The following is a 17,986-nucleotide window of genomic DNA, read 5'->3' as shown; positions in this document are numbered from 1 at the left end:
TCCCTTCCTTCCTTCCTTCCTTCCTTCCTTCCTTCCTTCCTTCCTTTCTTTCTTTCTCTTTCCTTCCTTCTTTCTTTCCTTCCTTCCTTCCTTCTTTCTTTTTCTTTCTTTTCTTTCTTTTTTTTTGAGATGGAGTCTCACTCTGTCGCCCAGGCCGGAGTACACTGGTGGGATCTCAGCTCACTGCAAGCTCCGCCTCCCAGGTTTATGCCATTCTCCTGCCTCAGCCTCCCAAGTAGCTGGGATTACAGGTACAGGCATGTGCCGTCATGCCTGGCTAATTTTTGTATTTTCAGTAAAGACGGGGTTTCTCCATGGTGGTCAGGCTGGTCTCGAACTCCCAACCTCAGGTGATCTGCCCACCTCGGCCTCCCAAAGTGCTGGGATTACAGACGTGAGCCACCGTGCCCAGCCTCGTGGGCATTTTCTAGCTGAGGAAAGGTAGACTCAGAGCCCACAGGGGGTTCAGCATGGAGATTCGAACCCAGCCCTGTCTCCAAAACCGTGCCCCTTCTGCTTGCCCTCACCACAGCAGGGCCCCAGTGTCCCCAGAACCTCTGTCCCCGCCGTGCCCCCTCACCCACTCACCAGCTGCTCGGGGTCCCCACCCGTGCTACCACCTGGCTGACAGTGCTGGCTCCATGCATGCTGGGCCTGGCCCCTCGGACCGAAAAACTGGGCCTGGGGTGGCCAGAAGAGGCCCGGCTCCACACCAGTCAGCAGCTCCAAGTCCCACAGGAGCTGCAGGAAGATGGGGTGCCAAGGCATGAGGGGGCACCCACCCTGGCCTCAGCCACACGCCCGGCCAGCCCCTACCTGCTCCTGGGCCTGCCGGCTCCGCTCCATCTGCAGCAGCATAAGGGGCAGCTCCAGCCCCGGGGGATACCCGCAGCCCTCTTGCACCTAGAGGGGCAAGGTGACGTCAGGCCCCCGGCTGTCTCCTTCCTTCTGAGGCAGTGCCCCTCCCTCACCTGCCAAAGTGCAGCCTAGAGCTGGCCTGGGCCTGCGGGGCACCGGAAGAGATACTGGTACAAAGCCAAGGCCTGCCTGGGGCTACAGGGGAGCCCTGAGCCCCCCGGAGTGGCTGCCTGCACCATGCAAAGCCTGGAGGGAAACGGAGGACAGGCAACCAAGAGCCAGGAGCAAGGAGGGACAAAGGCTCTGATCTCAATAATGCAGGGCTTGACATCTGAGCCCTGGCTGGACCGCAGCCAAGCCTCATAGACTCTGGCCTGCCTCAGAGACGGCTTTTGTGGCCCTAGGGGTGGCAGCATGGTGAGCAGTGTGGCCCTGAGAGAGGGAGGTGTACGCATATGCTTGTTTACAGCCCCCAGTGAGCATTTGTTTGACATATACTGTACACACGTACATCTGAACATCAACCTCACAGCTGCATTATTTGGGCGCACAATATGCCCAATATGGGTAGCAACAGCAGCTGCTACCAAAGTTTAGCTTGTGCCAGGATGAAGACGCTTCATACATATAATCCTTTCTTGCAGCAACTCTATGAAGTAAGCTCTATTATTATCCCCAATTTATAGGTAAGAAGACTGACTCAGAAAGCAACTTCTCCTAGGCCAAGTGTGGTGGTTCACATCTGCAGTTCCACCACTTTGGGAAGATGAAGTGGGAGGATGGCTTGAGCCCAGGAATTTGAGACCAGCCTGGATGACATAGCAAGACCCCATTTCAAAAAAAAAAAAAAAAAAAAAAAAAGTTAGCCAGGTGTGGTAGCACACGCCTGTAGTTGCAGCTACTTGGGAGGCTGAGATGGGAGGATTGATTGAGCCTGGGAGGTCAAGGCTGCAGTGAGCTGTGATTGTGCCACTGTATTCCAGCCTGAGTGACAGAGCAAGACCCTGTCTCTTTAGAAAAAAAAGAAAAAAGAATAGCTTGTCTTAACATGCAGCAGCATTTTTTTCATCTGGAGATGGATGGATGTGATACCCTCTGGGAAGACATGGTCCTGGGAGCCCAGGCCATCCGTCAGCAAGAGGCAAGTGGTAAGAGGCCCTGCCCCGGCAAGCACTGCCCACATGCTTGTCCATGCTGTCCACCTAGTAAGTGCTGTCCATGGGTCACTGTTCATTCCCTGATGCTTGTTATTATCATCCTCATCTCACAGATGAATAGACAGGTCAATCAGGAGAGGGGCTGAGTGCAGGAGCTCTGCCATTTTTACATCCTGCCCTGTTGTGAGCAGATTTGCCTGCTGGTTATTTTGTCCCCATTCTATGAGAGAACGGAGCAGACCCTCCTCTTGGCCAGAAGAGAGAACAGCCTCAATGAAAGAGCAAGCAAGCTGAGTGGCCTCTAATTCAACCCGGCACTCTCCTGCGTCCCTGCCTGAGCACAAAGCCCTTCACTCCCTGTTGGAATATCAGGGAGCAACGAGGATGGAGTCCCCTGACCTCATGACCAAGGTCCCTAAAACACCAAGGTCACAGAGTAGGCGGCAAAGTAAACTTGAATTCTGGACTTTTTCTATCTCAAAACCCATGTTCCCTCCCTACAGTGACGTCTTCACACGCTGCCAGTGTCTACTGCCCACACATCTGCCCGGGGTGGGTGTGGTTGTGAAGGCAGGCAGGTATGCATTGCATGTGTTTATCTGGGCTTCTGAGGGATGTATGTTTCTGTGTGTGTTTCTGTGTTTCTGTGTGCACACGCAGGCACATGTCCATATTGCATTGTGGTCTGTTGCTTCTCCTGTTTCTCACCCCAGGCATTGGGTCCCTGTGTCACTAGCTCTTGGAGTGGCCCAGAAGGTGCCTGCACACTCAGTATCCCCCAGCCACAAGGAAGGGGGAGGCCACTCTCTGATGCAGCCCCTTCTCCATGGTTCCTCAGTCCCTGCAGGATCCCACATGGATCCACAGAAGGTACCACATGGGGCCATGCATCATGCCTGCTACACAGAATGAGCACAGGGCTAAGACCAGGGCACCAGGGTCCTCCTTCTACCACTGCAGGGTTTCCCAGACAGCACCAGGGAGTGGCTGGGTGGGGCAGCCCAGGCATGCAGGTGCAAGGAGGGTGCATGGTGCTATGATTCTGGGGCCATTGATCACTAGACCCCATGTTCCTGGCAGCCCAGCCTCTGTCCCAGCACCAGGAGAAAATACACACACACACAAGGAAGCCTTCGGGCAGGCCTAGAGTTTACTGCTTGTGACTCAACACGGCAGGGGTCTTTGCAGGGCAGGGGCCCAGGCTCCACTGTCCAGGCAGGGCATTCTCTCCACAGCCCTGACCAGGGTGGGAACTGCTTGCCAAGGGGAGGCTCCTGGCCTGACGAACCCTGGTCAGGCACTGTCCTCGCTCAGGGTGTCTCCTGGGGCTCCCGGCTGAGGCTGGGCCGAGCACCAAGTGGCTGGTCTCCAGTGAGCAGGACTTGGGGACAGGCCTCGGGTGGGATGCAGTGGGCCTCGTGCTCTACCAGGCCTGCAGGGCACTGGCAGCCGGGCATGCAGGGCCTCACACAGTGAGCTGCTAGCTCCCCCAGGGGGATATGCTGATTGAAGCAGGTGCGGGGACAGGGCGGGCCGCACTCATCAAACACGAAGCCGTGCTCCAGGGGGCAGCCTACCACTGCGGGGGGTGGGGGGAGTGGGAGGCAGGGTTACCGAGGGACCTGAAACTGCCCCAGTAGCTGTGCATACCACTGTGAGACTCGTCGCACCCACCCTGGACCCACCCTGAGCCCACCAGGCTGCCCTTCTCTGTGCTGACCCTCCCCCAGCCTGCAGCGGGCATCACCCCCTCACCACACAGCGTGGGGCCTCGCCAGGTAGGTGTCACTCCTGCCTGGCGACAGTGACTGGCGTAGGCTTCCAGGGCATCGCAGAGGCAGGCATCAGCGGAGGAGCCAGGGCCACAGGCACACAGGTCATACACACAGGCGGCAAAGAAGGGCTCCGGTGGCACCACAGCATGGCAGCGACTGAATGGGGAGGACTTCAGCACCCCACACCGGGCATTGGCCTCACGCCTGGCACGGTAACCTGCTGCCCGGCACGGATCCATCTCTCGGCCTGCAGAACAGGGCCGGCCAGGCCCCAGCCCCTCTGAGACCTGGGTGGGGAGAGCAGCCCTGATGTGACAGCACCACTGGCAGCTGGCCTCTACATGCCATGCTCTTCAAAGCACTTCCCACCCAGTCATTTGCTTTAGTCCCCAAAACCTCCCTAAAAGAACGCAAAGGAAGTACTGTCTACCTTCTTTTTGTCCCCATTTTACAGATGGACAGACCAAGGCCAGAGTAGGTCAGCACTTGTCCAAGGTCACACAGCCAGTGAGTGGCAAAGCAAGGCTTGGGGGTTCAGGTGACGAGACCTCTTTTTTTTTTTTTTTTTTTTGAGACAGAGTTTTGCTCTTCTTGCCCAGGCTGGAGTACAGTGGTGCGATCTCAGCTCACTGCAACCTCCGCCTCCTGGGTTCAAGCGATTCTCCTGCCTCAGCCTCCTGAGTAGCTGGGATTACAGGCATATGCACCACCAGGCTCAGTTAATTTTGTATTTTTAGTAGAGATGGGGTTTCTCCATGTTGGTCAGGCTGGTCTCAAACTCCCGACCTCAGGTGATCCGCCCACCTCAGCCTCCCAAAGTGCTGGGATTACAGGCATGAGCCACCGCGCCTGGCCAATGCGGCCTCTTTTAACAAGCCACCCTATCTTTCCAGCACCAAGACAGTCAAGACGCCTACACACCTCCCTGAAAGCCCAAAAGCCTATCTTGTGTGACTTCACCCCCTTTCCCCGCTTTCCATGCCAGAGGGTTGCTCTGAGACTCATGCTCAGCTGCGTCTTCCCTAACCCCCATCCCCGGTTCCTGTGCCACTCACCTGCCAGCTATTCCCAAACGCAGCCTCCGTGGGCAGGAGCAGCCCCTCAGGGCCCTGCAGATCATCCTGGGCAAAGCCGTTGAAGTTCCCACAGAGCCCACAAGTCCGGCCCTGGTAGGAGCCAGGCACGCTCACCTCCACCTGGGACTGCCCGTCCCACAGCACCTGTGTGGAGAGGCCTGGGACTGGGGAGCAGGTAAGGACAGGGGCCTGAAGAAGCCCAGGGTCCATTATGGCCCCAGGCACTGTGTTCAGCGCGGCCAGTGCTGCAGGGGAGGAGAATGGACAGGTGGAGGCTCCCCTTGGAAGAAACACAGCCCTAGCCAAGGCCAAGTGGATACATTCTGTGCCAGCCCTGGGCAAAGACAGATGACAGGAGGAGCTGCCCACAGCTCCTGCATGAGGGCACCTTCTCCTGCCGCCATCCCTCAACTGGGCTCCACGTGAAATGCAACCCCCTTCCAGGGATTCACTTTCTCATGGGCATTCCGGCCATGCAGAGGACAAAGCACAATTAGGGTTCAAATTAGAAGTGTATACCCTTATTCTATGAATTTACAAGTTGTGTTTCTTGCTGGGGGCAGGGGGCAAATTACTCCTTCCACATGAGAGTTGGAAGGAACCTGAGACACCCCCCAGGAGACTTTAGCTGACATCCTCCCCACTGCCACTGACCCTTCCCATTCCCCACTTTACAGATGAGAAATCTGAGGCCCAGAGGAGGCTGTTGGTGACTTAAGAGGCTGAGTCAAGATTAGAAATCAGATTCAGAACTCAGAACTCCTCTGACTGCCCAGGGAGATCTCTGACTGTGATCCACCTCCCCTCACAGCCCTGCACCCCACTCCTGGCCTCTTTTGGCCAGGAGGTAGCTGGCATCCCCACCCCCTATAGATACAGAGGCCTAACCAGGACTGAAGCTCCCAGCAGACAGCCCACCCAGACTCGCCCTGAGCCGCACCTGGAGCCCGGGCTGGGTATGCAGGATCACAGTGTGTCCTCGCAGCTCCACATACAGCAGCGGCTCCTGCAGGAAGGGCAAGGCCACTGGGCGCCCATCCACCTGGAGGATAAAGGAGGTGGGAGGAGGGGTGATGTCGAGGCGCATGGGTGGACAGCATGGGATCCACCTTCCTCTGCTCATCGGCTTTGCTCACAGTGACTGCTCCGCCCTGCAGCAGCCGCACGGCCACGTCTCCCAGCAGCACCGCCACCTCCTGGGTCCAGGCCACGCCGCTCCGGCCCCGGTCATCATTGGTCACGTGCACACTGTGGGCGGGAAAGTCCCAGGTGCCAATAGTCAGCAGGGCTGGGTGTAGGGGTTGGGGAGAAGAGAGACAGGGGATGCACACCTGAAGTCCCCGCTGTGGCAGTCCTTGGCCAGCACATAGCTGCAACTGCCCTGGAAGTGCAGCAGGCGGCCGTCGAAGGTGCAGTAATGGGGGTCTCCGAAGGCCATGCAGGAAGCTGGCCGAGGCAGGCAGCGGGGGCAGCAGCTGCCAGGACTCAGGGCAGGGGCCTTGTCCTGCATTCAGCCCCAGACACTGTCAGACACACCACCCTCCCCGCCATGCCTCTCGCAGACCCTCCCAGAAAACCAAGCATCTCCCAGGAGTCTCCAGGGATCTCCAGGACTCCAGCGCCCGGGCTCCCTGCAAGCAAGGTCAGGGCACCACTTTGTGGTTGCACTGGGAACAGCACTGTCCCCAGCTCCCAGCTGGCTGCAGGAGCCCAGCCTCCCTCTCTGATGCCTGATCACACCAGGATGGTGGTACCATGTGCCCCCACCCTGACCCTCCCCACCACCAGATCGGGGTCAAACTTACGATGAGCGAGCGGCAGCGACAGCTCGCACCACGCACACGTGCCCGCCATACAGGAGCAGGCTGGTGCAGGCGCCACAGTCGCTAGTGCCTCTCCAGAGCCACCTCACGCTGGTGCACGCAGGACTGGGTGGACTGGGTGGGAGCTGAAGGGATAGGAGCTGGGAGGTCAGCTGCCCCTCCCGCATGCCCAGAAGGTCTGACTTACCCCCTCCCCCATCATCCTAGCTGCACACCTTGGCATCGCTCACAGCAGCTGTTGGCCTGGGGCACCTTTGCCCAGCCATGGGGGCAGGAGAGGGCCTGGCACTCCTCGAGGTGGCACTCCACACGGCCCCGCTGAGGATAGACATCATTGTTCTGGGGTTTTCTGCAGGGCCGGAGTCCCTGGTCTCATGCTTCTGGGGGCATCTGGGCATGGACTTCTGCCTGCCCCTCCCACAATACACTCTTCACAGTTCAAGTGGAGAATGAAATCCAACCTTCGGCTCCGTGCCCTGGTGCAGGGGTGCCCTTGCCCCTTAAAGACCCCATATTTGCTGGTGGAGTGTTGGACACTTCTCCCTTTCTCCATCTGTGAGATCCTCTACCCTCCCAGACCCAGCCCAGCTCACATGACAGGTGCAGGCAATGCACGCATTGCTGGGGTCCCTCCAGCTCTCTCCATCTGCCACTCTCCGGCCCTCAGCCTCCAGCACACATTCTGAGGAAGAAGACATGGGATGGGCAGGCACTGTCCCTCCAGCTGTATCCTCCCTCCTCAGAGCTTACCCCGCATTTCATGGCAGGAAAGCACCCACTCAATTTCCCTACCACCCTGATGGTGTTGATTTCTTCAATCAATATCCACAGGGCCTATTAGACATCAGGCCTCGCATCAGTGCTCGGGATGTCTCTAGTGTCCTAGGAGCCCAAAGGGCCAGAGGCTGGAACCCCACTCTGGGCCGGCTGCCTGCTCAGCAGTGCAATGCCCTCTTCATGGGCCTGGAGATCCCAAGCCCCCTGAGAGGCATCAGGCCAGACCTTGAGAATCTAGGCTTCATCTCAGCTTCCCCCTGCCTCATGGGTCTCTTCTCCACCTCAAGAACAGCCCCCCTCCATTTCTAGAAAAGAATGAACCCTGTATTCTTTTCTTAAAACCGAGTACAAACCCTGGGCTGCCCACTTGGACCATGAATGTCTCCCCTTCCTGTCTTCCCCCGGGCTCCTCTCTGAGGGTGGAGGCCAAGGCTGGGCACTTACCCTGGCACATGGGGCAGCAGCTCCCAGGGGGAGTGTGGCGCTCTGAGAGGGGACAGCTGAGCTCAGGACAGGTCTGGTGGATGCAGAGCCATGTCAGGTCCTGCCCATGTGAACACAAGAGGTAGAGAATGGCGGATCTCAGGGAGCTGGTGGAGGAGTAAGGCGTAGTCATGATGTGACAGGACAAGTGGGCAAATGTCAGGGTGAGTGGAGAGCCCCGGAGCTGCTGCGGGAGAGGAGTGGCAGCCACAGCCCACAGAGAAGGAAGAAGAGGGGCTCTGTGAGTCCCCAAGGAAGGAGGGCTCACCTGGCACTGGCACGTGTAGCAGGGGTCTGGGGGGGCTAGCTCAGATCCCAGCAGGCCCTCTGAACAGTTACTCAAAGCTTCTGTGAAGACAAGAACCCAGAGTAGGGGACAGAAAAAGGGGCGCAGGGCTGGAAATCCCAGCTGTCCCCATGCACCGTGTCCCCAGATTTCTAACTTGAACTCCTGGGCATACCCACATCCCAGCACCTTGACTCCAGGGAGGACAAGTTCTCTTTCTCTTTAATTCAGTCACGTTCACATGTTTTCAAAGAAACTTTGCTAGGTTATTATGTGGGGCCGGGTAGGGGTGCAGAGTGACTGGAAACAGACCAAGTATGGCTTCCTTAGCCTGAGGTCACTAAGAATGGCCAGCCTGCGGCCGCTCTCCCTCCCACTCTCTGTAATACAGTGTGGCTACAACAGCGCAGGGAAGCACACAGCCAGGCATCCTGAGTTCGAATCCTGATGCCAGCACTCAGTGCCTGTGCTCATTAGGTTAGATTAATCCATCTCTCTGAGCCTCAGTTTCTTAATCTGTAAAAAGAAATTAATACTTCCCTCACTGGGTAACTGTGAAAACAAAGCAAGAGACTTTATTAAGAGCACCAGGTACAGTGTGTGGCATGCAGTAGGTGCTTAATAAATGTTGGTCTTCTTCCCTTCCCCTGAAGAACCCCCTAGCAAGTGTTGACCTCCCTGCTGGATGGCAGGGATGACGGCACAGCATTACAAACATATTTAATACCACAAATTGTACACTTAAAAATGGTTAGGATCATACATTTTAGTGTCTTACCACTATAAAAAAATAAATAAATAAAAAATAAAAAAACAGAAAAGCCAGCGCAGTGGCTCACACCTGTAATCCAGCACTTTGGGAGGCCAAGGCAGGAGGATCACCTGAGCTCAGGAGTTCAAGACCAGCGCGATGGCTCACACCTGTAATCCAGCACTTTGGGAGGCCGAGGCAGGAGGATCACCTGAGCTCAGGAGTTCAAGACCAGCCTGGACAACATGGTAAAACCCCATCTCTACTAAAAACACAAAAAATTAGCCAGGCGTGGTGGTGCATGCCTATAATCCCAGCTACTCGGGAGGCTGAGGCAGGAGAATTCCTTGAACCCAGAGGTTGCAGTGAACCGAGATTGTGCCACTGCACTTCAGCCTGGGCGACAAAGCGAAACTCTGTCTCAAAAAAACCAAAACCCACATCAAAAAACCAAACTGGAGAAAACAGGAGGATTATCATTTTAAAAGAGTATGTTTTTTCTTTTTTGAGACAGAATCTCACTCTGCCACCAGGCTGGAGTGTAGTGGTGCAATCTCGGCTCACTGCAACCTCTGCCTCCCGGGTTCAAGCTGTTCTCCTGCCTCAGCCTCCCGAGTTGCTGGGATTACAGGCGTGTGCCACCACGCCTGGCTAATTTTTGTATCTTTAGTAGAGACAGGGTTTCACCATGTTGGCCAGGATGGTCTCGATCACTTCACCTTGTGATCCTCCCGCCTCGGCCTCCCAAAGTGCTGGGATTACAGACGTGGGGTACTGGCCCCGGTCTGTTTTTTGTATGTAAGGATAACTAACATTCACCTGTATTGCAAAGGTAGTCTATCATTTCAGTGCTGGTATAGGACCAGAAACAGAAAAAATTTCCCTTCACAACAAATGTAAAATGGCTGTGTCGGGTAAACCACAAGTATTAAATCCAGGAGACAGAAATTGGTCATCTTTCAATATTTGTAATAAAAATAAAACTGTTTCTTTACTTACTTTTCCCCCCGATCTTAACAAATCTTTACTCTAAAAAAAAAAAAATGCTCGCCCACCCCTGTGACTGGGCCACCCACTGCCTGTCTCGTCCTCGCGTCTCAGCACAACTGTCGCCTTGCAGCGCCACCTGCTGGCCAGATGCTCCACAAACTGCACTCAGCTGTGGAGAAGCAAAGGGTCCCTGGCCAGCTTGCCCAGTTCCCCTAGGGATGGTGCAGCCCTCAGTGGCCTGGTATGGGGTTCCAGAACAGTCCACTGGAGTCAGGAAAAATCTGGGGCTGGCGGAGGGGTGGCATAAAACATAACTCATATCTCATCTACCTCCCCCTGACCCCAGGGAGTGGGGTGTGCACAAGGACGGAAGCCACTTCCCCAACTGCCTGTCTCTGCCACCCGGCCCAGCAGAGGCAAGGAGGTGTGGGCCCAGGGCCCCCTCCTCGCATTTCCCCTTCTGCCCCAGGTTTCCAGTACTAGGCTCATCCCTGTACTCACGGGCACAGGTCGGACAGCAGTGCTGGGGCCCAGGGGGCAGGAGCTGGCTTGGGGGGCAGCCCACCAGGCTGGGACACTGCCGCCGGTGACAGCGAAGGCTGGGAGGCCCCTCAGGCTGTAGCTACAAGAATGAGTGAGCAGTGGTAGGTCCCGGGCCACAAAAACCCAGAGCTGCCCTTGGCGGGGACTTCCGGCTCCTCCCTCTGCCTGCTGCAACCTCTTCCAGGACGCATCTTGGGCCCTGAACTCCAGGCTGAAGAGAGACTCAGAGTCTTCTAGACATGCTCCTCACCCCATGCCCTAGTCTCCGAGATGATGTCTCCTTCTCCTTTCAGTCACTTGGGCCTGAGCCCTCATGTGACCTTTGATCCTCCGGCAAGCTCATGCCATTCTCCTCCCCAGGCCCATGGCTTAGTCCCCTGGCCTGTGATGTCATTTGCCTGCTCCAAGCCCTTCCAGGGCCTTGCAGATAGAACCTCCACAACCCTAGCCACGTCCCAGGTGGCTCTCCGGCCATACACACTCATCCTGCACTGCAGCTGGGGGACCACACATGACCTCCTGCACACTTGGAACCTGGGCTCCTTGTCTAAACCCAGACCTCCAGGCCCTGTTGGTCTCAGCCCTGCCTTGTCTCCTGGCCACAGGGATACACTCGTCTGGCCCCCAGAGTGCCCGCACCATGAAGTGACCAGCTTGACTGGGCCTCATCCCATGCTGCCCACTCCCCACCCCTCGAGGTGCCCTAGCCCCTCCACTGAGCCCTCACCTACCTGGCAGATGCACACTTCACACGGGTCTGCTCCAGGCTGGAAGCTTTCCCCGGGCTCGTACTTCCGGCCCTCATGCTCACAGTCTTTGGGGTGAGAGCAGAACGGGACCAGGGGGCCTTCAGGTTGGCAGCGAGGCCAGGGTGGAGTCCTCTGTCCCCAGCCTCCCCCTGACCCCAGGGAGTGGGGTGTGCACAAGGACGGAGGCCACTTCTCCAACTACCTGTCTTTGCCACCCAGCCCAGCACAGGCAGGGAGGTTTGGGCCCAGGGCTCCCTCCTTGCCTTTCCCCTCCCGTCCCAGGCTTCCAGTACCAGAGCATCGAGGACAGCAGTCATGGGGCCCCTGGTGGGGCTGGGCGCAAGAGCTGATGCACTGGATGCGTGCACAGGTGACGACACCCTCGTGACACACGCAGGAGGAGCAGGCACTGTCGGGGGGCACCCAGCTACTGCCTTCAGGGTGCTCTTCCCCATGAGCCAGGCAGCCTGTGGTGCAAGGTGGGCAGGCACGAGCTTGGAGGTTGAGATCTGGACATCTGCCCCTGGCCCCCCACCCTCAGTGATCAGCTAGGCACGTGGCGCCAGGAGTAGTGGATTTGCAGGGATATGGCAGGAAGGCAGGATAGGGCAGAACTCCTGTCTGTTGTGGAGGGGAAAGGCACTGGGTGGGGTTCAGAACACCTGGGTTCTAATCCTGTTCTGTTCCTGCCTGCTCTGAAGACCAAGCTCCAGGCATCGGGCACTGCCCAGTGCAGCCCGCACCGGCCACAGTACCTGGCATGTAGCAGCTGTGTCATGAATGCATGTGGACCAGGTGAATGGCTCCATCGCTAACTGTGTGCCCAAGGTAACTCAATCTCTCTGAGCCTCAGTCTCCTCATCTGTTAAATGGGGATTTCCTCTGTCCTGCCTCCCTCACAGAGCAAGTGAAATGCTATGACAGTTCTGTGGTTCTGTAGAAACAACAACAGGCTGGGCAGTGTGTGGGGTGAGGGGGCAGTGGGCAGGGCGAGGGGGCAGTGGGCAGGCTCAGAAAGGCTTAAGTTCAGAGCCAGATGGCCCAAGTGCCCATCTTGGCTCTGCCACCTTCTCTACCTCTCTGTACCTCCACTTTCTCATCTGTAAAATAGGAGGAATAAGAGTACTTATCTGGTAAGGTTGTTGTGCTGATTAAATGAGATAATACATGTAAAGTGCTCAGGGCCTGGCACATGCTACCTACTCACTGAACGTCAGGTATCTTGATGATGATGATGATGATGATGATGATGGTGGTGGTGGTGGTGATGATGATGATGATGATGATGATGATGAATGGGGTGTGGTTAGAAAGAGGGGCAGCTTTTTATTTTATTTTTGAGACAGAGTCTTCTTTGTTGCCCAAGCTGGAGCGCAGTGGTGCAAATGCAGCTCACTGCAGCCTCTAACTCCTGGGTTCAAGTGATCCTCCCGCCTTGGCCTCCCAAAGTGCTGGGATTGCAAGTGTGAGCTGCTGCACCCAAACCAAGAGAGGCAGCTTTGAGGGAACTCTAACCAGCACCTGGAAGAGGGATGGTCTGGGCAGTCCAGGACAGGGAGAGGTAGGAGAAGCTGAAGGTGGCAAGGGTGTATGCAAGCACCAATTGTGGGGGCAGGGAGGTGGGAGAAGAGCTGGCTGAGGGGAGGGAGGTGGGGTGGACAGAGGGACATAGGGCCAAGGGGCTGAAGCAAGGGGTAGGGCTGGGGGCAGCCATACCTCTGCAGCGAGGGCAGCAGCTCCCCGGCTCGGTGACCTGGAGCTGGCAGGGAAGGGGTGGGCACCGCAGCCGCACACAGCTGACCTGGCCAGCCTGTAGGAGATGCAGAAATACTGACTTGCTGCCTAGACTGGGGCCCAGAGGTGCTATGGTCCAGCCATCACTCCATGCCTCCCACCTCCTGCTATACCTGACAGCGACACCATTCACAACTGCCTGCTGCTCCCTCAAACTCCTCCCCATCCTGGTGCTCCCGGCCCTGAGAGACGCAGCCTGTGGGGGACATACCTCCTGGGTGGAGGGCCTGTACCACCCTGCCCTGCTCAGCCCAACCTTAGGCCTGGCAGGAAGGGAAGGGGGAGGCAGAGGTGGGGAAGGGCGTGGGGGCCGGGCACGAAGAAGGCAGCTCACTGTGGCAAACAGGGCAGAAGCAGGGGCCTGGAGAGGGGTGGGGGCAGAGAGCTGGGGGACATGGCTTCTTCTGGCAGCGCATGGAACCTTCCTGGGAGAGAGAGGCCCATCACACCCTCAACTGGGCTGCACATTTCCCCAGGGCTGGAGCCCCTGCTGAGCCTGCAGGGGCCCAAACACCCTCCCTTGGCCCGGGAGACCTGAGCCCAGTCCTGTCCCATGAGATGTCAAGGGCAGAGTGTAGCCCTTGCCACCTGAGTGGAGGAGACAGCCTCTTCCTGGCCGGAGAAGAGGATCAAGGGAGGAAAGGTTACCAAAGTCCCAAAGGGGCTGCCTCACCTGGCAGGTGCAGAGGGAACAGGCAGGGTCAAGTGGGTCAGGAAGGGTCTCTCCGGAGGCAGCAGTGACGCCATGGTAGTGGCATCCTGGCAGAGTGGGGAGTCCAACAGAAGAGCTGCCATCAACAGAACTGCCACTGTCACACACACAGCCCCTTCCCCCTCCACGCATACTTGCACACAGCCACACCCACACCCACAGCCACACACACACATACACATACCCACATACATATACATACCCAGGTACACACACAGCCACACCCACACCCACAGCCACACACACACACATACATACCCAGATACACACACAGCCAAACCCACACCACAGCCCACACACACACATACATACCCAGTACACACAGCAGCCCACACCCACACCACAAGCCCACACACACATACATACCCAGGTTACACACACAGCCACACCCCACAAACCACAGCTCACACACACACATACATACATACCCAGGTACACACACACCACACCCAAACCACAGCCACACACACACATACATACCCAGGTACAACACACAGCCACACCACAACCAACAGCCACACACACACATACATACCCAGATACACACACAGCCACACCCACAACCACAGCCACACACACACATACATACCCAGATACACACACAGCCACACCCACAACCACAGCCACACACACACATACATACCCAGATACACACACAGCCACACCCACAACCACAGCCACACACACACATACATAAGCCAGATACACACACAGCCACACCCACGAACCACAGCCACACACACAATACATACAATACACACACAGCCACACCCACAACCACAGCACATCACACACATACATACCTCAGATACACACACAGCCACACCCACAACCACAGCCACACACACACATACATACCCAGATACACACACAGCCATACCCACAACCACATACACACATACATACGCAGACACACACACACACACAGGCGGGGGAGTGCAACAGAAGAGTTGCCATCAACGGAACTGCCACTGTCAGCACACAACGCGCACAGCCCTCCCCCTCCACACATACGCACACAGCCACACACACACATACACACACCCACATACACACATATACCCATATACACACAGACACATACACATACACACATATCCAGATACAGCCACACATACACTTACACACAGAGCCACACACACACAGACACATACACATACAACCACACACACACGGCCATACACACCCCCACATACACACACAGATGCACAGACACCCACACACATACAGAGATGCCCCCTACATACACACACCCACACACAGGCACACACACACACCCACACACCCACATACACACACAGCCCCCCGCACACACATACACAGACACAAATACAGACACACATACACACCCACATACACAGCTACAGCCATACACACACACACACAGGGCCACACACATACACAGCCACACAAACACACATATACACACAGTCACACATACACAAATACACACACAGCCACACACACAGATACACACACAGACACACATACAGCCACACACATACATATACACAGACACACATACACAGTCACACACACAGAGAGAAACACACACAGCCACACTCACAGCCACACATGGCCACACACACACACACAGAGCAACACACACACATACACAGATACACCCCCACAGAGCCACACACACACACACACAAACACGCACACCCAAACACACAGGGCAACACATACACAGCCACACACAGATACACACATACACACACACAGCCACACACACATAGAGAAACACACACAGCCACACTCACAGCCACACATGGCCACACACATACACACAGAGCCACACACACACAGAGCCACACTCACAGAGCCACACACACACAGAGCCACACTCACAGAGCCACACACAGCCAGATGCACACACACAAACACACACACACAGCCACACATACACAGAGCCACACATACACACAAACACACAGCCCTGCCCGGGACCTCTATCAAAGGTGAGGGAGTCGGAGAGTGAGAGGAAAGTATGGTGGAGCGACAGGCAGTGGGAGGGCTGGGAAGAAAGCGGAATTGGTGAGAGAGGTACCCCTGGGAACCCCAGCAGGAGGAATGGAAGGGCAGGTGTGGCCCTACCCTGGCAGGTCGGGCAGCAGTGCCCAGAGGGGATGAGTGGGTGGCTGCAGCCCAGAGGTTCACAGGGCCGGCGGCCGCAGGTCACGAAGCCTCCAAGGCAGGTACACAGGTTGCAGGGTTCTCGGGGATCTGGGAACTCCTGGTTACTCAGGTAGGACTCCCCCAGGTACTCACAGCCTTTCAGAGAAGAGACAGAGAGGCCGAGGGGAGGGACATAAAGGGATGAGAGCACAGCGGTGGTAGGCTCTGAGCTTGGGCCTGTTATGCGTCCAAGATCTCAACGATCTAGAGTAGGGGGTGGGGGTCACAGTCCAAGCCCAGGGAGCAAAGCAGTCGTGAGGGACGCGGGGTTTGGATTGGCCAAAGGGCAAATTTTCTCCCCTTTGTCCTGCAAAAAACCTTCCTGTTTAACTTGCAGAAAAACACCCACAAGCAATCTGCTGCCCCAGGATTAAATACTCAGCAGGCCACTGCCAGAGGCACCAGTTTTCCAGCCCGCAGAGCTGGGAGTAGCTGACTCAGCTGACTCAGGTGGTGGAACCCAAGGTAGCATCTTTCCCACGCTCTTCCAAGCCCACTGATGAATCCAGGAGGGGGTGGAGTCCCAGGGTGGTGGCAGCCTGCCCTTGGCACCTCTGCCATTTGCTCACCTCCCTTTTTAAAAAAGGGTGAATTTCAGGCTGAAAGCCTTGGTGGGCAAAAGTATCTGACTAGGATTTAACAACATGATAATTTTAATTGTATTCATTTTTATGGTAATGTGGTTCTGGCAAGTCTACTTTTCCACTTACAGTATGATATAAAACTCCTTTCTAAATCAATTTAAATTAATAAGTGAGTTAATCGGAAGGCAAGTAGTAAACAAAATTACAGTTGGTAGAGGGCGACTGGCCAAAATTGCCAAGATTGCACAAGAGTGAGGGAAGACAGGAGGACTGGGGGACTGGGTCTTTTTACAAGAGCCAAATTTAGGCCCAGAGGTTTTGTAACTTGCCTAAGACCACACACCAAATAGCAACAGAGGCAGGAGAAGATCCAGAGAAGATCCAGGCTTTAGTCTCAGGCTTTCTTTCTTTCTTTTTTTTTTTTTTTTAGACAAGGTCTCACTCTGTCACCCAGTCTGGAGTGCAGTGGTGAAAACATGGCTCACTGTAGCCTCAAACTCCTAGGCAATCCTCCCACCTCAGCCTCCCAAGTAGCACAAGAGCCACCGCAACCAACTGATTTAAAATTTTTTTGTGTAGAGACAAGATCTCTCTATGTTGCCAAGATGGTCTTGAGCTTCTGGGCTCAAGCGATCCTCCTGCCTCAGCCTCCCAAATTGTTGGGGTCACTGGCTCAAGCTAGGCTCCCGGCCTCAGGGCTTTTTCTTACTGTAATAAATAGTTTAGATCCACCCTAGGGCAGTAAAGATTATGCTGACCAAAAAAAAAAAAAAAAAAAAAAAAATTATGCTGACCCAGCCCTCTGGTCCCCCCATCCCACCCCCGCAGTTCCCTATCCCCTGACCCTCACCATCACAGTCAGGGCAGCAGTCGCCCCTGGCAGGGAAGGGGCACAGTGCAGGGGCACATGCCTTGGGCTCGCAGCTCACGCTGCCCTCCCAGCAAAGGCAGAGGTGGCAGGAGGCAGTGGTAGATGGGAAGCGCTCCCCGCTGGCAAACTCCTTCCCCTGGTACAGGCAGCCTGGGGAGAAGGGCAGGGGCTGGGGGCCGTGGGGGCTGGGGGCCCTGGGGACTGGGGGTCGTGGGGGCTGGGGGCCGTGCGGGCTGGCTCCCAGGCCTTGCTGACCGGACACTACATTTCTAACGAGATGGGCGGAGCGGGCCTGGAGGAGGGGGACTGGGCAGGGCGCTCCGGGACGGGGCGGGCCGGGGCGGGGCTGCAGGACGCTGGTGGCCTGGAGGGGCGCCGCCAGGGCGTTACCGTCGCAGGAGGGGCAGCAAGGACCCTGGCGCGGGTGCGCGCAGGGCGCGGGCGGGCAAGGCAGCCGATGGCAGGACACGGAGCCGTCGAGGCAGAGGCAGCGGCGGCAGGGATCGCCGGGCGGGGAGAAGTACTCCTGGTGGCGGGCGGGGGCCGCGCCGGGCCGTGGGCAGCCGGCGGGTGCTGGGG

General features: G+C 56.6%; 1 protein-coding gene across 1 annotated transcript in view; it reads right to left on the bottom strand.

The window, feature by feature from the left end:
* Positions 1-3,153: 3,153 nt before the first annotated feature.
* The window catches only part of KCP (kielin cysteine rich BMP regulator), a 43,600-nt gene continuing 28,767 nt past the window's right edge, over positions 3,154-17,986 (bottom strand). Inside the window, exons 19-38 of the mRNA XM_017896210.1 lie at positions 17,387-17,557; positions 15,872-16,048; positions 13,736-13,821; positions 13,397-13,487; positions 13,176-13,258; positions 12,985-13,078; positions 11,562-11,735; positions 11,251-11,333; positions 10,478-10,598; positions 8,218-8,297; positions 7,911-8,010; positions 7,283-7,371; positions 6,905-7,007; positions 6,779-6,814; positions 6,198-6,375; positions 6,003-6,114; positions 5,807-5,908; positions 4,846-5,010; positions 3,771-4,077; positions 3,154-3,594 (exon numbers count right to left, since the gene is read on the bottom strand). Coding sequence (XP_017751699.1) covers positions 3,326-3,594; positions 3,771-4,077; positions 4,846-5,010; positions 5,807-5,908; positions 6,003-6,114; positions 6,198-6,375; positions 6,779-6,814; positions 6,905-7,007; positions 7,283-7,371; positions 7,911-8,010; positions 8,218-8,297; positions 10,478-10,598; positions 11,251-11,333; positions 11,562-11,735; positions 12,985-13,078; positions 13,176-13,258; positions 13,397-13,487; positions 13,736-13,821; positions 15,872-16,048; positions 17,387-17,557 — 2,621 coding nt within the window. The 3' untranslated portion in view covers positions 3,154-3,325. The remainder of the gene's footprint in view (positions 3,595-3,770; positions 4,078-4,845; positions 5,011-5,806; positions 5,909-6,002; positions 6,115-6,197; positions 6,376-6,778; positions 6,815-6,904; positions 7,008-7,282; positions 7,372-7,910; positions 8,011-8,217; positions 8,298-10,477; positions 10,599-11,250; positions 11,334-11,561; positions 11,736-12,984; positions 13,079-13,175; positions 13,259-13,396; positions 13,488-13,735; positions 13,822-15,871; positions 16,049-17,386; positions 17,558-17,986) is intronic.

This window comes from Rhinopithecus bieti, unplaced genomic scaffold, assembly GCF_001698545.2.
Source record: "Rhinopithecus bieti isolate Rb0 unplaced genomic scaffold, ASM169854v2 scaffold_26131, whole genome shotgun sequence".
Taxonomy (NCBI): Eukaryota; Metazoa; Chordata; class Mammalia; order Primates; family Cercopithecidae; genus Rhinopithecus; species Rhinopithecus bieti.
The sequence above is the reverse complement of the archived record's forward strand: the minus strand, read 5'-3'. Positions and strand labels throughout refer to the sequence as shown.